The 14,861-nt window shown below is 42.0% G+C and overlaps 1 protein-coding gene across 1 annotated transcript in view; it reads right to left on the bottom strand.

Annotated features, from left to right (window-relative positions):
• STX12 (syntaxin 12) overlaps positions 1–14,861 on the bottom strand; it is a 54,391-nt gene that overhangs the window by 20,256 nt on the left and 19,274 nt on the right. Inside the window, exons 3-4 of the mRNA XM_074380349.1 lie at positions 12,829–12,928; positions 2,950–3,087 (exon numbers count right to left, since the gene is read on the bottom strand). Of these exons, the coding sequence (XP_074236450.1) occupies positions 2,950–3,087; positions 12,829–12,928 (238 nt within the window). The remainder of the gene's footprint in view (positions 1–2,949; positions 3,088–12,828; positions 12,929–14,861) is intronic.

Below are 14,861 nucleotides of genomic sequence, written 5' to 3'. Positions count from 1 at the left end.
AGAGTCTCACTCTGTCGCCCAGGTTGGAATGCAGTGGTGTGGTCTCAGCTCATTGCAACCTCCACCTCCTGGGTTCAATCAATTCTCCTGCCTCAGCCTCCCAAGTAGCTGAGATTATGGGTGCCTGCCACCAGGCCTGGCTAATTTTTTGTATTTTCAGTAGAGACGGGTTTTCGCCATGTTGACCAGGCTGGTCTTGAACTCCTGACCTCATGATCGCCTGCCTTGGCCTCCCAAAGCACTGGGATTACAGAGGTGAGCCACCACGCCCGGCCTTGGGCAGTTCATTATAGCAATGTGAGAACGGACTAATACAGGGTCCTTAGCAATTTTTTTTTTTAAGATTCAAGAAGAGAACTTAATAATTTTTTTTTTTTTTTTTTTTTTTTTTTTTGAGACGGAGTTTCGCTCTTGTTGCCCAGGCTGGAGTGCAATGGCGCGATCTCGGCTCACCACAACCTCTGCCTCCTGGGTTCAGGCAATTCTCCTGCCTCAGCCTCCTGAGTAGCTGGGATTACAGGCACGCACCACCATGCCCAGCTAATTTTTTGTATTTTTAGTAGAGACGGGGTTTCACCATGTTGACCAGGATGGTCTCGACCTCTTGACCGCGTGAGCTACCTGCCTTGGCCTCCCTACAGGCTTGAGCCACCGCGCCTGGCCGAGAACTTAATTTTTTTTTTTTTTTTTTTTTTTGAGACGGAGTTTTCGCTCTTGTTACCCAGGCTGGAGTGCAATGGCGCGATCTCGGCTCACCGCAACCTCCGCCTCCTGGGTTCAGGCAATTCTCCTGCCTCAGCCTCCTGAGTAGCTGGGATTACAGGCACGTGCCACCATGCCCAGCTAATTTTTTGTATTTTTAGTAGAGATGGGGTTTCACCATGTTGACCAGGATGGTCTCGATCTCTCGACCTCGTGATCCACCCGCCTCGGCCTCCCAAAGTGCTGGGATTACAAGCTTGAGCCACCGCGCCCGGCCGAACTTAATTTTTAAGAGTGTAATGGGGTCCTGAGATCAAAAAGTTTGACGACTTTTGTTCTATTGTATCTTTTTATATTGATTCATGAGAATTCTTTATGTATTCTAAATGCTAGTTCTTTGCTATTAAACAAATATAGCAATGTCTTCTCCCTGTCTGTGACTTGTCTTTTCACATATACCACCTTTTTTGTTCTTCATTTCTTTCTGCTTTTCAGAAATACATTCTTTAGAATTTCCTTCAGTAAGGTGTGCTGATAGAAAACTCACTTTTGATTGAAAATGTCTTTAGCCCTCATTCTTGACATATATTTTCACTGGGTTTAGAATCCTAGGTAGACAATTATTGTCCTTCATTAACATTCAAGATAGCACTCTACTTCTGGCTTCCACTGTTGTTGAGAAGTCAACTGCCAATCTAACTATTTTATCTTTGAAGGTATTCTATTGTTTTTCCAGCTATCTTTATGACTTTTCTCTTTGTCTCTGTTCTGAAATTTGTCTTTGATGTATCTAGATTAGAGATTTCATTTATCCTGCCTGGGATCTGTTAGGTTTCTTGAAACTGTAGGCTAGTGTTTTTCATAAGTTCTAGAGATTATCAGTCATTATTTCTTCAAATATCACCTTTGTTCTGTGTTTGTACTATTCTCATTCTGTAACTCCAGTTAAAATCACATTTGATCTTTTTACTCCATTCTCCAATTCTCAGAATCTTTCTTCCATATTTAACCTCTTACCCCCATGCTACAAGCTGGATAATATCTTCTAACCAATTTTCTAGTTAAACCACCCATCCACTAAATTTTTAAGTTTCCATATTATATCTTTTCATTTTAGAAATTTTTGACACCTTTTCAAAGCTTTCTGTAGTTTTCTGCAGAGGTTTTCAGCCTTTTATGTCTTTAAACACAATGAATATAGTTGTCTTATAATTCGAATGTACAAAGTCTTTGTAGGTATGTTTCACTTCACTATTGTTTCCACATAATAATTCTTGTTCAGAGTAATTTGTTTCTTTGTAAACATGGTTATTATTAGTGAATGGTACTTACTGCCCCAGAAAAATTGTTTGGGAGCATTATTTCAGCGTTAGGATAAAGGTGTCTTTCTACAGAGGGAATTTGTGTTTGCCACTACCCAGGATATACGTGGCTTTACCAGTCCAGGATCACTAAACCATTCAGATAGGACGAATTTGAGCAGAAAATCTGTCTGAAGAAGGTTACTTTGTGGTACAAACTACTGTCTGGATTTCTTCTTCCTCCTGCCCTCCTCCATCTGCTCAGTTCAATGCCAATGCAATCTTTGTGCAATCTGCTGGGGGAAAGGAGAGCTTACTTTTGACTTGATATTCTAAGGATATAGTATTTTAGGGCCCAGTTTAATCTGAGTTGTACTTTCTTTTATATTCTCTACCTTGCATGGACCTTTGGCTTTGACTTTTATCCTCCTCATGCCATGAGGATATCAAAACTGAAGTTCAAGTTTGCCTTCAGTAAACATACTCAACGCCAAAGCAGTTTCAGTGTTCTGCTTACCTCTCAGGTTTTAACTTAATATTTTCATAGATCGTTGATACTTTTGAGAAGTTAGATTTTTAAAATCCACTATTTGATAATCCTTTTCAAAAACAGAGGGCTAGTCCAAATAAACTAGCCTGTTATATTCCAGGGAAGAGATTCATTATTTTTTATTTTTAAGTTTTTAGTGTTAAGACCAATATTATCAAAATGAAAAAGAAAATTACACACAGTTCTTCCTCTTGTATCTTTTAACCCTCATTCAGATTCCTTTCTAGGCTTTGATCATATGCATACATATTTTTTAGGTAGGTTATACCAACCTGCCATTTTCATAGCAGCTAACTTATATGTTTATTGGTCAAACAGAAAAAGAAAAAAAAAACCCTACAAACTTGGGAAAGAACATTCTGAAATTGCAAAGGTTTTCTTTGGGAATCAACTTACAGAAAGACGAGATCCAGCTCTTGCTCTGGCAATACTTTCCTTTTCCTTTTCGGATACCCTTCTCTGCACAGCTTGGAAATTGTTTAAGGCTGCAGAGAAGTCATTCATGAGGCGTTCCTTCTGAAGTCTCTGCTGGCGCTAAGGAAATTAAACAACAACTTGAGATTTCATATTAACCCAGAATCATTTGGTTTTAATTTCCCTTAAAAGGAAAATTACACCCTTAAAGATTTCCAACTAGAAAAATGATTATGAAATAGTCTCTTCCTTAAATTGATACATTTGCTCTTTGCTAGCTCAAATCCCTGGTTAATACCATAGACCAAGTCAAAATTTTTCTTCTTTCATTCTGACAAACCTGGGAACTGGGATGCATTTAACCTTTTTTCTTCTTCTTCTTTTTATTGAGACGGAGTCTTGCTCTGTTGCCCAGGCTGGAGTTCAGTGTCATGATCTCAGCTCACTGCCCACCTCTGCCATCCAGGTTCAAGCAATTCTCATGCCTCAGCCTCCCAAGTAGCTGGGATTACAGGTGCCCACCACCAGGCCTGGCTAATCTTTAGTAGAGATGGGGTTTTGCCATGTTAGCCAGGCTATTCTCAAACACTGGACCTCAGGTGATCTACTGCCTGGGCCTCCCAAAGGGCTGGGATTACAGGCATAAGCCATTGCACACACTTTGCATTTAACTTCTAAAGTAATCTCCAAAGAACTGCAATTCAAAATTTTGGTGCCCTGGAGAATCTAAAAGAGAATAAATACCTTTGGACTCCAATTTAACCCAAACAGAGATTGGTTTTGGCTAACACGTTAAAACCCTATTCATCTATATTAAGTTCACAGCTTTCCTGAAAACTGTAGAATCATTTCACAGGCTATTTTTAGTGAGGTTTAAAATCTTTGAGACCTTGATAAGTACTCTGTTTATCTAAAGACATACCTCTACTAAGTTTGTTACCTATGTCTTAAAAAAAACACAGGCTGAAGTTGGGCACAGTGGCTTATGCCTGTAGTCCTAGCACTTTGGGAGGCTGAGACAGGAGGATCACTTGAGCCCAGGAGTTTGAGACCAGCCTGAGCAACATGGCAAAATTCCATCTCTACAAAAAAACACAAAAATCAGCCATGTGTGGTGATGTATATCCGCTACTCAGGAGGCTGGGGCAGGAGGATCATTTGAGCCTGGAAGGTTGAGGCTGCAGTGGGCTGAGATCCTTCCAGGTACTACAGCCTCAGAAGACTGAGACCCTGTCTCAAAAAACAAAACAAAACAAAACAAAACAAAACAAAACACAACACACACACACACACACACACACACACACACACACACACACACCACATACTGACAGCATTTGTCCTGTTCAAAGAACACAGAAGTAAAAACTTACCCCTGACCTCAAATTGCTTACCATCTATTTGTAAATAAAGGATATAGACAGACAAGTAAAGTCATAATAAATAACTGCTATATCCAATTAGGACTATAGGAGTTCAGAGACAGGAATAATCAATAAGAACTCAAGCTGTTGGCCAGGCGTAGTGGCTCACGCCTATAATCCCAGCACTTTGGAAGGCCGAGGCGGGTGGATCACAAGGTCAAGAGATCGAGACCATCCTGGTCAACATGGTGAAACCCCGTCTCTACTAAAAAAAAAAATACAAAAAATTAGCTGGGCACGGTGGCACGTGCCTGTAATCCCAGCTACTCAGGAGGCTGAGGCAGGAGAATTGCCCAAACCAAGGAGGCGGAGGTTGCGGTGAGCCAAGATCGTGCCATTGCACTCCAGCCTGGGTAACAAGAGCGAAACTCCGTGTCAAAAAAAAAGAACTCAAGCTGTCAAGAAAGGTGGACAGTGAAGTAAGAGGAAGGCATGAATAAGCAGAAAGAAGGGGTAAGGCAAATCCAAGCAAGAGAACAGTGTGAGCAAAGGCATGGTGGCAGAATTTGAAGAGGATCTCTAGGCATATAGTTTGGCTGGAACTACAGGTTTAGTAATCAGAGTAGCTAAAAAACAAAGTTGGAAAGGTAAGAAAGGGGCCAACCATAGCAGGTTTTAAATGTCAAGCTAGGCTGAGCGCAATAGCTCACACCTGTCATCCCAGCACTTTGGGAGGCCGAGGTGGGTGGATCACTTGAGGTCAGGAGTTCAAGAACATCCTGGCCAACATGGTGAAACCCTATCTCTACTAAAAATACAAAAAACTTAGCCAAACATGGTGGCATGTAATTCCAGCTACTTGGGAGGCTGAGGCAGGAGAAACGCTTGAACCAGGAAGTAGAGGTTGCTATGAACCAAGATTGTGCCACTGTACTCCAGGCTGGGCAACAAGAGTAAAGCTTGGTCTTAGAAAACAAAACAAAACAAAATGCCAAGGTAATGAGTCTGGGGTTCAACCTCTTTTTTTTTTTTTTTTTTTTTGAGACAGGGTTTCGCTTTTTTTACCCAGGCTGGAGTGCAATAGCACGATCTAGGCTCACCGCAACCTCCGCCTCCTCAGTTCAGGCAATTCTCCTGCCTCAGCCTCCCAAGTAGCTGGGACTACAAGTGTGCGCCACCACGCCCAGCTAATTTTTGTATTTTTAGCAGAGACAGGGTTTCACCATGTTGACCAGGATGGTCTCGATCTCTTGACCTCGTGATCCACCCGCCTTGGCCTCCCAAAGTGCTGGGATTATAGGCATGAGCCACCGTGCCCAGCCTGGGGTTCAACTTATAAAGAAAAAAGAGTAATGAAGATCTTTGAGCAGGAAATGTGATGGGTACAAAATAGTAATTTAGAAAAATTAGTCTGTGATGGTATAAAAAGTGGAATAGATACTTGTATTGGTGTCAGTCTTGGATAATTAATTTTTAAAAAAAGAAAAAAAGTGGAATAGAAAAAAGAAACAAGTCAAACAGATTATCAATTCAACAGTCTAAATTTAAAGTTAGGAGGACACAGTATCAGTAATAAGATAACAAAGAAATAAATTTAAGAAACATTTTGACTGGTGGTAGGGAAAGAAAGATAAAGTCAAGAAGGACTGAAATTTCAAACCTGGAAGAATGATGGTTATATTAGAAAGCAAACTTAGATGGGAACCTTTTTTCTTCTGAGATTTTTATCTGTGCATAAACAAAATTATAACAATAAGGGGGAGGACATCATTCCCTAACCTCACCATGCAAAAATATTATCATTTTTTAAAGTACATCACAAACATTTTCTATGTTACCAAGCTCTTCACAATTATGCTCTCTCTCTCTTCTTTTTTGAGATAGGGTCTTGCTCTGTCACCCAAGCTGGGGTGCAGTGGTGCGATCTCGGCTTACTGCAGCAATCCTCTCACCTCAGCTTCCTGAGTAGCTGGCACTACAGATGCGTGCCACCAAGCCTGACTAATTTTTGTAGAGATGTTGCCCCAGGCTGGGTCTCGAACTCCTATACTCAAGCAATCCACCCACCCTAGCCTCCCAAAGTGCTGGGATTACAGGTGTGCACCACTGCGCCCAGCCATGATCTTTAACTGTCACATATATTCCATCAAGTTCATCTAAATCTTATGTAAATATTCCTTCTAGATTTTTCCCAGTTATTAAATATTATAAAGTTAAAGTGAGCCCAATGTAAAAGCTAATATTTATATAGTGCTTACATTGTACCAGTTCCACTGTAAGTGCCTTATATAATAGTTCATTTACCTATACAATGACCTATAAATTAGGCATTATTACTGTCCCAACTTTACATGTCAGAGAACCAAAGTACCACAGAGGTAATGTAATTTGCCCAGGATCACACAGTAAGTGACAAAGATGGATTAAAATTCAAGAAATTTGGCTCCAGAGTGTGTGTGTGTGTGTGTGTGTGTGTGTGTGTGTGTGCGTGTATGTGTGTGTGTATATACACACGTGTATATATATATACACGTGTGTATATACACACACACATACACGCACACATATGGAGAGAGAGAGAGAGAGTGTGTGTGTGTGTGCATGTGTGTGTTTACCTTCAGAATTATTTTTCCCCCTTAGGACTAATTTGCATGAATGAGAATATTAGGTAAAAAGGCACAAACTTTTCTGTAACGGTAAATATTGCCAATAAACTTAGTTAAGGGGTTTGGGTAAAACATGAAAAACTCAGTATAAGACCAAGTTTTATGTGAAAGTAGTTTATTTCAGGAGGAGATGTCAGAACATGAATTGAAGATATGGGCCAAGTACTTAGAGGTGTCGGGGTTATGTTGGAAAAAGATCTGGAGGTCATGATCATAAAGGTGAAAGGGAGGTCATAAAAGCAGGTGACTCCTGAGAGAGAAAGCATACAGTGAAAGAATTTGAGAATCAATGTAACAACCTTGGGGCATGCCCGCTCTTAAGAGGATATGGAGTCTAGGAAGGAGGCTGAGACTCAACCTGGGAATCTCCAGAGTTGGGGGACAGAATGAAAGAGAATCATGGCAAGAGAAAAGTTTCAGTGCAGACAGGATAGCCAAGAGGATCAAAGGAAACAGAAAAAAAAAGTGAATAGGCCCAGTGTGGTGGCTCACGCCTGTAATCCCAGAACTTTGGGAGGCCAAGGCAGGCGGATCACTTGAGTTCAGAAGTTCACGACCAAGCTGGCCAGCATGGTGAAACCCTGTCTCCATTAATAATACAAAAATTCATGTGGTGATGTGTGCCTGTTGTCCCTGCTCCTTGGGAGTCTGAGGCAGGAGAAACACTTGAACCCGGTATGCAAAGGTTGCAGTAAGCCGAGATTGCACCAGTGTACTCCAGCCTCAGTGACAGAGTGAAACAGTGACTACAAAAAAAAAAAAAAAAAAAAAAAGTGAATAAAAACTTTTTACAAAGGGCCAGGTGTGACAATTCATGCCTGTAATTCCAGCACTTTGGGAGGCCGAGGAGGGAAGATTGCTTGAGCCCAGGAGTTTGAGCAGCCTGAGAAACACAGCAAGACTCTGCCTCTATAAAAAGTTTAAAAGTAGCTGGGTGTAGTGGCACATGCCTGTGGTCCCAGCTACTTGGGAAGCTAACGTGGGAGGATCAATTGAGCCTGGGACGTTAAGGCTACAGTGATACAGTGAGCCATGATCGCACCACTCCACTGCACCTCAGCCTGGACAACTGAGTAAGACCCTGTCTCAAACAAAGAAACAAAAAACCCTCAAAAGCCACTGGAGGGCCGGGCGCGGTGGCTCAAGCCTGTAATCCCAGCACTTCGGGAGGCCGAGGCGGGTGGATCACGAGGTCAAGAGATTGAGACCATCCTGGTCAACATGGTGAAACCCCGTCTCTACTAAAAATACAAAAAATGGCCGGGCGCGGTGGCTCAAGCCTGTAATCCCAGCACTTTGGGAGGCCGAGGCGGGCGGATCACGAGGTCAAGAGATCGAGACCATCCTGGTCAACATGGTGAAACCCCGTCTCTACTAAAAATACAAAAAATTAGCTGGGCATGGTGGCGCGTGCCTGTAATCCCAGCTACACAGGAGGCTGAGGCAGGAGAATTGCCTGAACCCAGGAGGCAGAGGTTGCGGTGAGCCGAGATCGCGCCATTGCACTCCAGCCTGGGTAACAAGAGCGAAACTCCGTCTCAAAAAAAAAAAAAAAAAAAAAATACAAAAAATGAGCTGGACATGGTGGCGCATGCCTGTAATCCCAGCTACTCAGGAGGCTGAGGCAGGAGAATTGCCTGAACCCAGGAGGCGGAGGTTGCGGTGAGCCGAGATCACACCACTGCACTCCAGCCTGGGTAACAAGAGCGAAACTCTGTCTCAAAAAAAAAAAAAAAAAAAGCCACTGGACTGCGTAACTAGATCAATGATGATAGTATATAAGTACAGAAAAAAAACTTAAAGTAGGAGTATGGTTTGATGTATAAGACAGCAGTGAAAAGATGGGTAATGGGGATAAGATTAATTAGATGAGAAAAGAGCAGAAAGACAAAAGGATACTGAGCATAACGAGGAGGGGAATTAAGGAATTCAATTTCAACAGAGATAATATGTCTGTAGATCTATTTCGTGTTCTTATTTATTTATTTATTAAATAAAGATGGGGTTTCACCATGTTGGTCAGGCTGGTCTTGAACTCCCCACCTCAGGTGATCCGCCCTCCTTGGCCTCCAAAGTGCTTGGATTACAGGCATGAGCCACCACACCCACCTATGTCGTGTTCTTAATGATCCAAGATAATGGAAAGGAACGACAACATGCATAATCCAAAAATAACTTCTATTTGGTTTTGAAAGACATTTGATGAATTTTGTTTTGGTAGTACTTTTGATTTTCTATTTATATTTTGCTTAGGCTACTATTTAACTCTTAAATACTTTCACTATTCTGCATCAGACCCTTTGACTCCTTTTTTATTACTATGAAAACTATCTACAAGCGTATATTCCCTGAGTGCATGGTTGGGAGGAAGAAACAGGTAATTTGGCAGCAATCTGGAGTATTAGATGACAAGGGGGAAATGGCCCACAACTGTTACAAACAGTCCATATATAGACAACCAAAGGGTAACTACTTTATAGCAGGATGACAAAGCATTTTGTCCTCTCTCTTTTCTGCAAGTGGGGGCCAAAATTCCAGATATGCTACATGGAACAGTTTATCAGGTTAAACTAGCGCTTTTGAATTTTTTTTTTTTTGACAGAGATTTACAATAAGAATTTGACATCATGGGCTGGGCACTGGGTTCATGTCTATAATCTCAGCACTTTGGGAAGCCTAGCTGGGGAGATTACCTGAGGTCTGGGGTTCGAAAGTAGCCTGGTCGAAATTGCAAAACCCTGTCTCTACTAAAAATATAAAAATTAGCCAGGCATGGTGGTGGGTGCCTGCAATTCCAGCTAGTTGGGAGGCTGAGGCAGGAGTAAGGCTTGAACCTGGGAGCTGGAGGTTGCAGTGAGCCAATACCATGCTACTGCACTGCAGCCTGGTGACAGAGCAAGACTCCGTCTCAAAAAAAAAAAAAAAAAAAAAAAGCTGGGCACGGTGGCTCATGCCTGTAATCCCAACACTGTGGGAGGCCGAGATGGGCGGATCACAAGGTCAACAGATCAAGACCATCCTGGCCAACATGGTGAAACTCTGTCTCTACTAAAAAAATACAAAAATTAGCTGGGCATGGTAGCGCACGCCTGTAGTCCCAGCTACTTGGGAGGCTGAGGCAGGAGAATCATTTGAATCAGGGAGTTGGAGGTTGCAGTGAGCCAAGATCGTGCCACTGCACTCCAGCCTGGTGACAGAATGAAACTCCATCTCAAAAAAAAATAATTTGACATCATGATCCATCCATACATATACACATGTATGTATGAAACAATAGTTTCATGTAACAATATTTACCATTATTACATAGTACAGATTCTGATACTTCTACTCTATTTTAAAGTTTTTTAAAATTATGATTACAGGCCGGGCACGGTGGCTCACGCCTGTAATCCCAGCACTTTGGGAGGCTGAGGCAGGTGGATCACAAGGTCAAGAGATCGAGACCATCCTGGTCAACATGGTGAAACCCCGTCTCTACTAAAAATACAAAAAATTAGCTGGGCATGGTGGCACGTGCCTGTAATCCTAGCTACTCAGGAGGCTGAGGCAGGAGAATTGCCTGAACCCGGGAGGCGGAGGTTGAGGTGAGCCGAGATCGCACCATTGCACTCCAGCCTGGGTAACAAGAACGAAACTCCGTCTCAAAAAAAAAAAAAAATTATGATTACCATACACTAAAATGATTTCATGTTCCACTAGCCACAACCCATACCTTGAAAAACAACTCAGGACAGGGAAGTTGAAAGGTTTTGTCTTCAGAGCCATCAGATATAGAAAATTATCATTTAAAAAGTTCAATAATAAAAAGCATTATGTGGCTGGCCGCGGTGACTCACATCTGTAATCTTAGCACTTTGGGAGGCCAAGGTGGGCAGATCACAAGGTCAGGAGTTTGAGATCAGCCTGACGAACATGGTGAAATCACATCTCTACTAAAAATATAATACTTAGCTGGGTGTGGTGATACACGTCTATAATCCCAGCTACTCAGGAGGTTGAGGCAGGAGAATTGCTTGAACCCAGGAAGCAGAGGTTGCAGTGAGCCAAAATCATGCCACTGCACTCCAGCCTGAGCGACAGAGTGAGACTTTGTCTCAAAAAATAAAAAATAAAAAATAAAGCAATAAAGGCCAGGCACAGTGGATCATGTCTATAATCCCAGCATTTTGGAAGGCCAAGGCAGGAAGATTACTTGAGCCCAGGAGTTTGAGACTAGCCTGGACAACATAGCAAGACCCCCATCTCTACAAAAAATTTAAAAATTTAGTTGGGTGTGGTGGTGAGCACTTGTAGTCCCAGCTACTCAGGAGATTGAGGTGGCAGGATCCCTTGAGCCCAGGAGTTCAAGGTTGCAGTTAGCTACGATTCCCGCTGCACTCAGACTGGGTGATAGAGTAATACTCTATCTCAAAAATAAAATAAAATTACAAAAGCAATAAAAGTTAAGTGCCTCTGGCCAGACACGGTGGCTCATGCCTATAATCCCAGGACTTTGGGAGGCGAAGGCAGGTGGATCACCTGAGGTCGGCAGTTTGAGACTAGCCTGACGAACATGGAGAAACCCCGTCTCTATTAAAAATACAAAATTAGTTGGACTGTAGTGGTGCATGCCTGTAATCCTAGATACTCGGGAGGCTGAGGCAGGAGAATTGCTTGAACCTGGGAGGCGGAGGTTGCAGTGAGCCGAGATTGCACCATTGCACTCCAGCCTGAGCAACAAGAGTGAAATTCCATCTCAAAAAACAACAAAAAATGGTTAAGTGCCCCCACAAATAGTATAGAAGCTAAAAGCAAAACAGAATCATAATAGGAAGGTAGATAGAAAAAATTTTTTTTACTGGAGACCTGAGGTAAATCATGAATGACAGGTACAAGAGTCAAGCCACAATGAAGGAGGGATGGAATGTGGCATTTTAAGGGAACAATGAATCTCAGTAAAAACTCTGTGTTTCTAAAGCATTTAAATGGCCACTGGATAAAATGACTTGAAAAGAGAACCCTTTTTCCCTGAGCAGTTCTTTAACCTGCCTGAGATCTGTGAATAACTCATGATAGAACATGAAGGTAGCCACAAAACATGAAAGAAAGATGTTTCATTAAAATTTACAGATAATGGATACAAAACAAACTAGGAAGGCTGGGCACTGTGGCTCACGCCTATAATTCCATCACTTTGGAAGGCGGAGGAGGGACGGACGATTGCTTGAAGCCAGGAGTTCGATACCAGCCTGAGAAACAAAGCAAGACCCTGTCTACACAAAAAAAACCTGTTAACATTAACTGGATGTGGTGGTATATGCCTACAGTCATGGCTACTCAGGAGGCTGAGGGGAGAGGATTGCTTGAGCACAGAAGTGTGAGGCTACAGTGTGCTACGACTGCACCACTGCACTTTAGCCTGGGTGACAGAGGAAGACCCCATATCTAAAATAACAACGATAAAAATAATAGTAATTAAAAAAAAAACAACCAGGAGAAAGGAGTAAGCTTACAAACATAAAACTGCTAGCCAAACCCCAAAGAAATACAAATGTTGAGATTCCTCTTCAGTTAAACCCATTTTATTAATATATTAATAATGTTATTAATAATAGCAGCAGCCACCACATATTGATTACCTACTAAATGCAGGCAATTTGCCATTCCTGGTGTGTACGTTCTTTCTATTGCAGTCACATATCCCCCACTTAATGGAGAAGAAACTGAGGTGCAGAGAAAGTCTGTCTAGAAACAAAGGCCAACTTACTTTTTTTTGTATACTGCTTTTCTATTACCACAAAGTTCTTTCCTATTAATAAACAAAACAAAACAAAACAGAAAATACCAACCTGTTCAGAAGTAGATAAGGGAAGGGGCAAAGACCCTAATTCTTTCAGCAATTCATTTGTTTCCTTGGCGAGCTGATTTGTGGAGTGTTGTAACTGTTGCCTAAGAGAGAAAAGATATGTTTCAGGATGTTCTCACTTCTTGAGAGGGCTATACTCAGAACCGCTTTGTTCTCAGAGTGTCTCATAATGAAGGGAATGAAGGGCCATTTGAAGAAATGAGTCCCTAGATGCCCAGGTTCACAACAAATTCCAGACATATTACCCAGGCAAACCCACTTCAAGGTATCTTCACTGAGCAGAAAGAATCTGCTTCAATAACCTGCTGAAGGAACCACAGACCAGGGAAGAAAAAAAAAGCATGTCAGCAGTTCTGATAAAAATATAAAAAGAACAATTGCTGCCCACAGCTAAACCAAGTAGTTTAAACATACTGAACTCTCTTATTGTCCAGGAGTTCTGAATCATTAAGTGTCTGTCACAGTCCACTGACTAGAGCTAGGCACAGATGGTTAGATGAAATGTGTATTGAAAGCATAGCTTCCTACCTACTCTAGTGAACCACCTCCAAAGATCTAATCCCATGCTCTTGCTTAGAGCCACCTCTTTTCCAGCCTTATCCTTGGCTTCCTACCTGCTCTTTATACCTGACTTTCTGGCTCTTCTCTCCAATACAAAGAAGCCCTACCTGTTTAAAAATACAAAAGGAGTATGGAGGAAGGGGAATTGCAGAGGAAAGAATATGTAACACAGTAAGTGGAACTGAAAGCAGAAATACAAAAAGTACTCCTTTTGTGTGTGGTTTCCTTTACTATTCAGCCATTTCTACAAAGGTTTTCTGGGAGGACAGTGAAACCACATGCTATGGTCTGAATGTTAGTGTCCCTGCAACATTCATATGTTGAAATCCTAATTCCCAAGTTAATAGTATTATGAGTTGGGGTCCTTTGGGGGATGATTGGATCATGAGAGTAAAGACCTCATGAGTAGAAGCAGTGCCCTTATAAAAGGGGCCCCAAAGAGCTGCCTTGCCTCTTCCACCAAGTGAGGACACAGGAGGAAGGCGCCATCTATGAAAAAGCGGGCCCTCACCAGACACTGTATCTGCTAGTGCTTTGACACGGGACTTCCCAGACTCCAGAACTATGAGAAATAAATTCGTTGTTGATAAACTATTCAGTTTATGGTATTTTGTTGTAGTAGCCCAAATGGGCTAACATACCACACTACTAATTATTAATATTTTGTTTTTTACAGCAAATAGGCCTCCAGGATTTAAAAAAAAAGCCGGGCACGGTGGCTCACGCCTATAATCCCAGCACTTTGGGAGGCCGAGGCGGGTGGATCACGAGGTCAAGAGATCGAGACCATCCTGGTCAACATGGTGAAACCCCGTCTCTACTAAATACAAAAAATTAGCTGGGCATGGTGGCGCGTGCCTGTAATCCCAGCTACTCAGGAGGCTGAGGCAGAAGAATTGCCTGAACCCAGGGGGCGGAGGTTGCAGTGAGCCGAGATCGCGCCATTGCACTCCAGCCTGGGTAACAAGAGCGAAACTCTGTCTCAAAAAAAAAAAAGGAGTCAAAAGCAAGAGAGACTCAATCAGGGGCTTGAACATCCCAGGCAGTACTAAAATATCCAGAGATATTTCATATTTCCCTGGAAAAAGCTCACAATAATAGTCATTCTCTCACCTCACACTGCCTAGAACAGGAAACAAAAATATTGCTCAGTATATTTTAAAGATAAAGAATAGCACTAAAAGCAGAAATGGAGCAGAAGAGGATGTGATAAAAAGAATCAGGAGTCCCTACTATCAGTCCACTATTCTCTCCCTCAGGCTCCCCTTGGGCCATTCTGAATACCTTTTGTTAATAATATATACGCAGTGGTCCCTCAGAATTCATGGGGGATTAGTTCCAGGGCCTCCTCCCTCCAAGTCCTTGATATAAAATTGAGTAACATTTGCATAGAACCTATGCATACCCCTCCGTATAATTATTTTTTAAAATTATTATTATTATTTATATATTTTA

The sequence above is a fragment of the Saimiri boliviensis genome, chromosome 11, assembly GCF_048565385.1.
Source record: "Saimiri boliviensis isolate mSaiBol1 chromosome 11, mSaiBol1.pri, whole genome shotgun sequence".
Classification (NCBI taxonomy): domain Eukaryota; kingdom Metazoa; phylum Chordata; class Mammalia; order Primates; family Cebidae; genus Saimiri; species Saimiri boliviensis.
The sequence above is the reverse complement of the archived record's forward strand: the minus strand, read 5'-3'. Positions and strand labels throughout refer to the sequence as shown.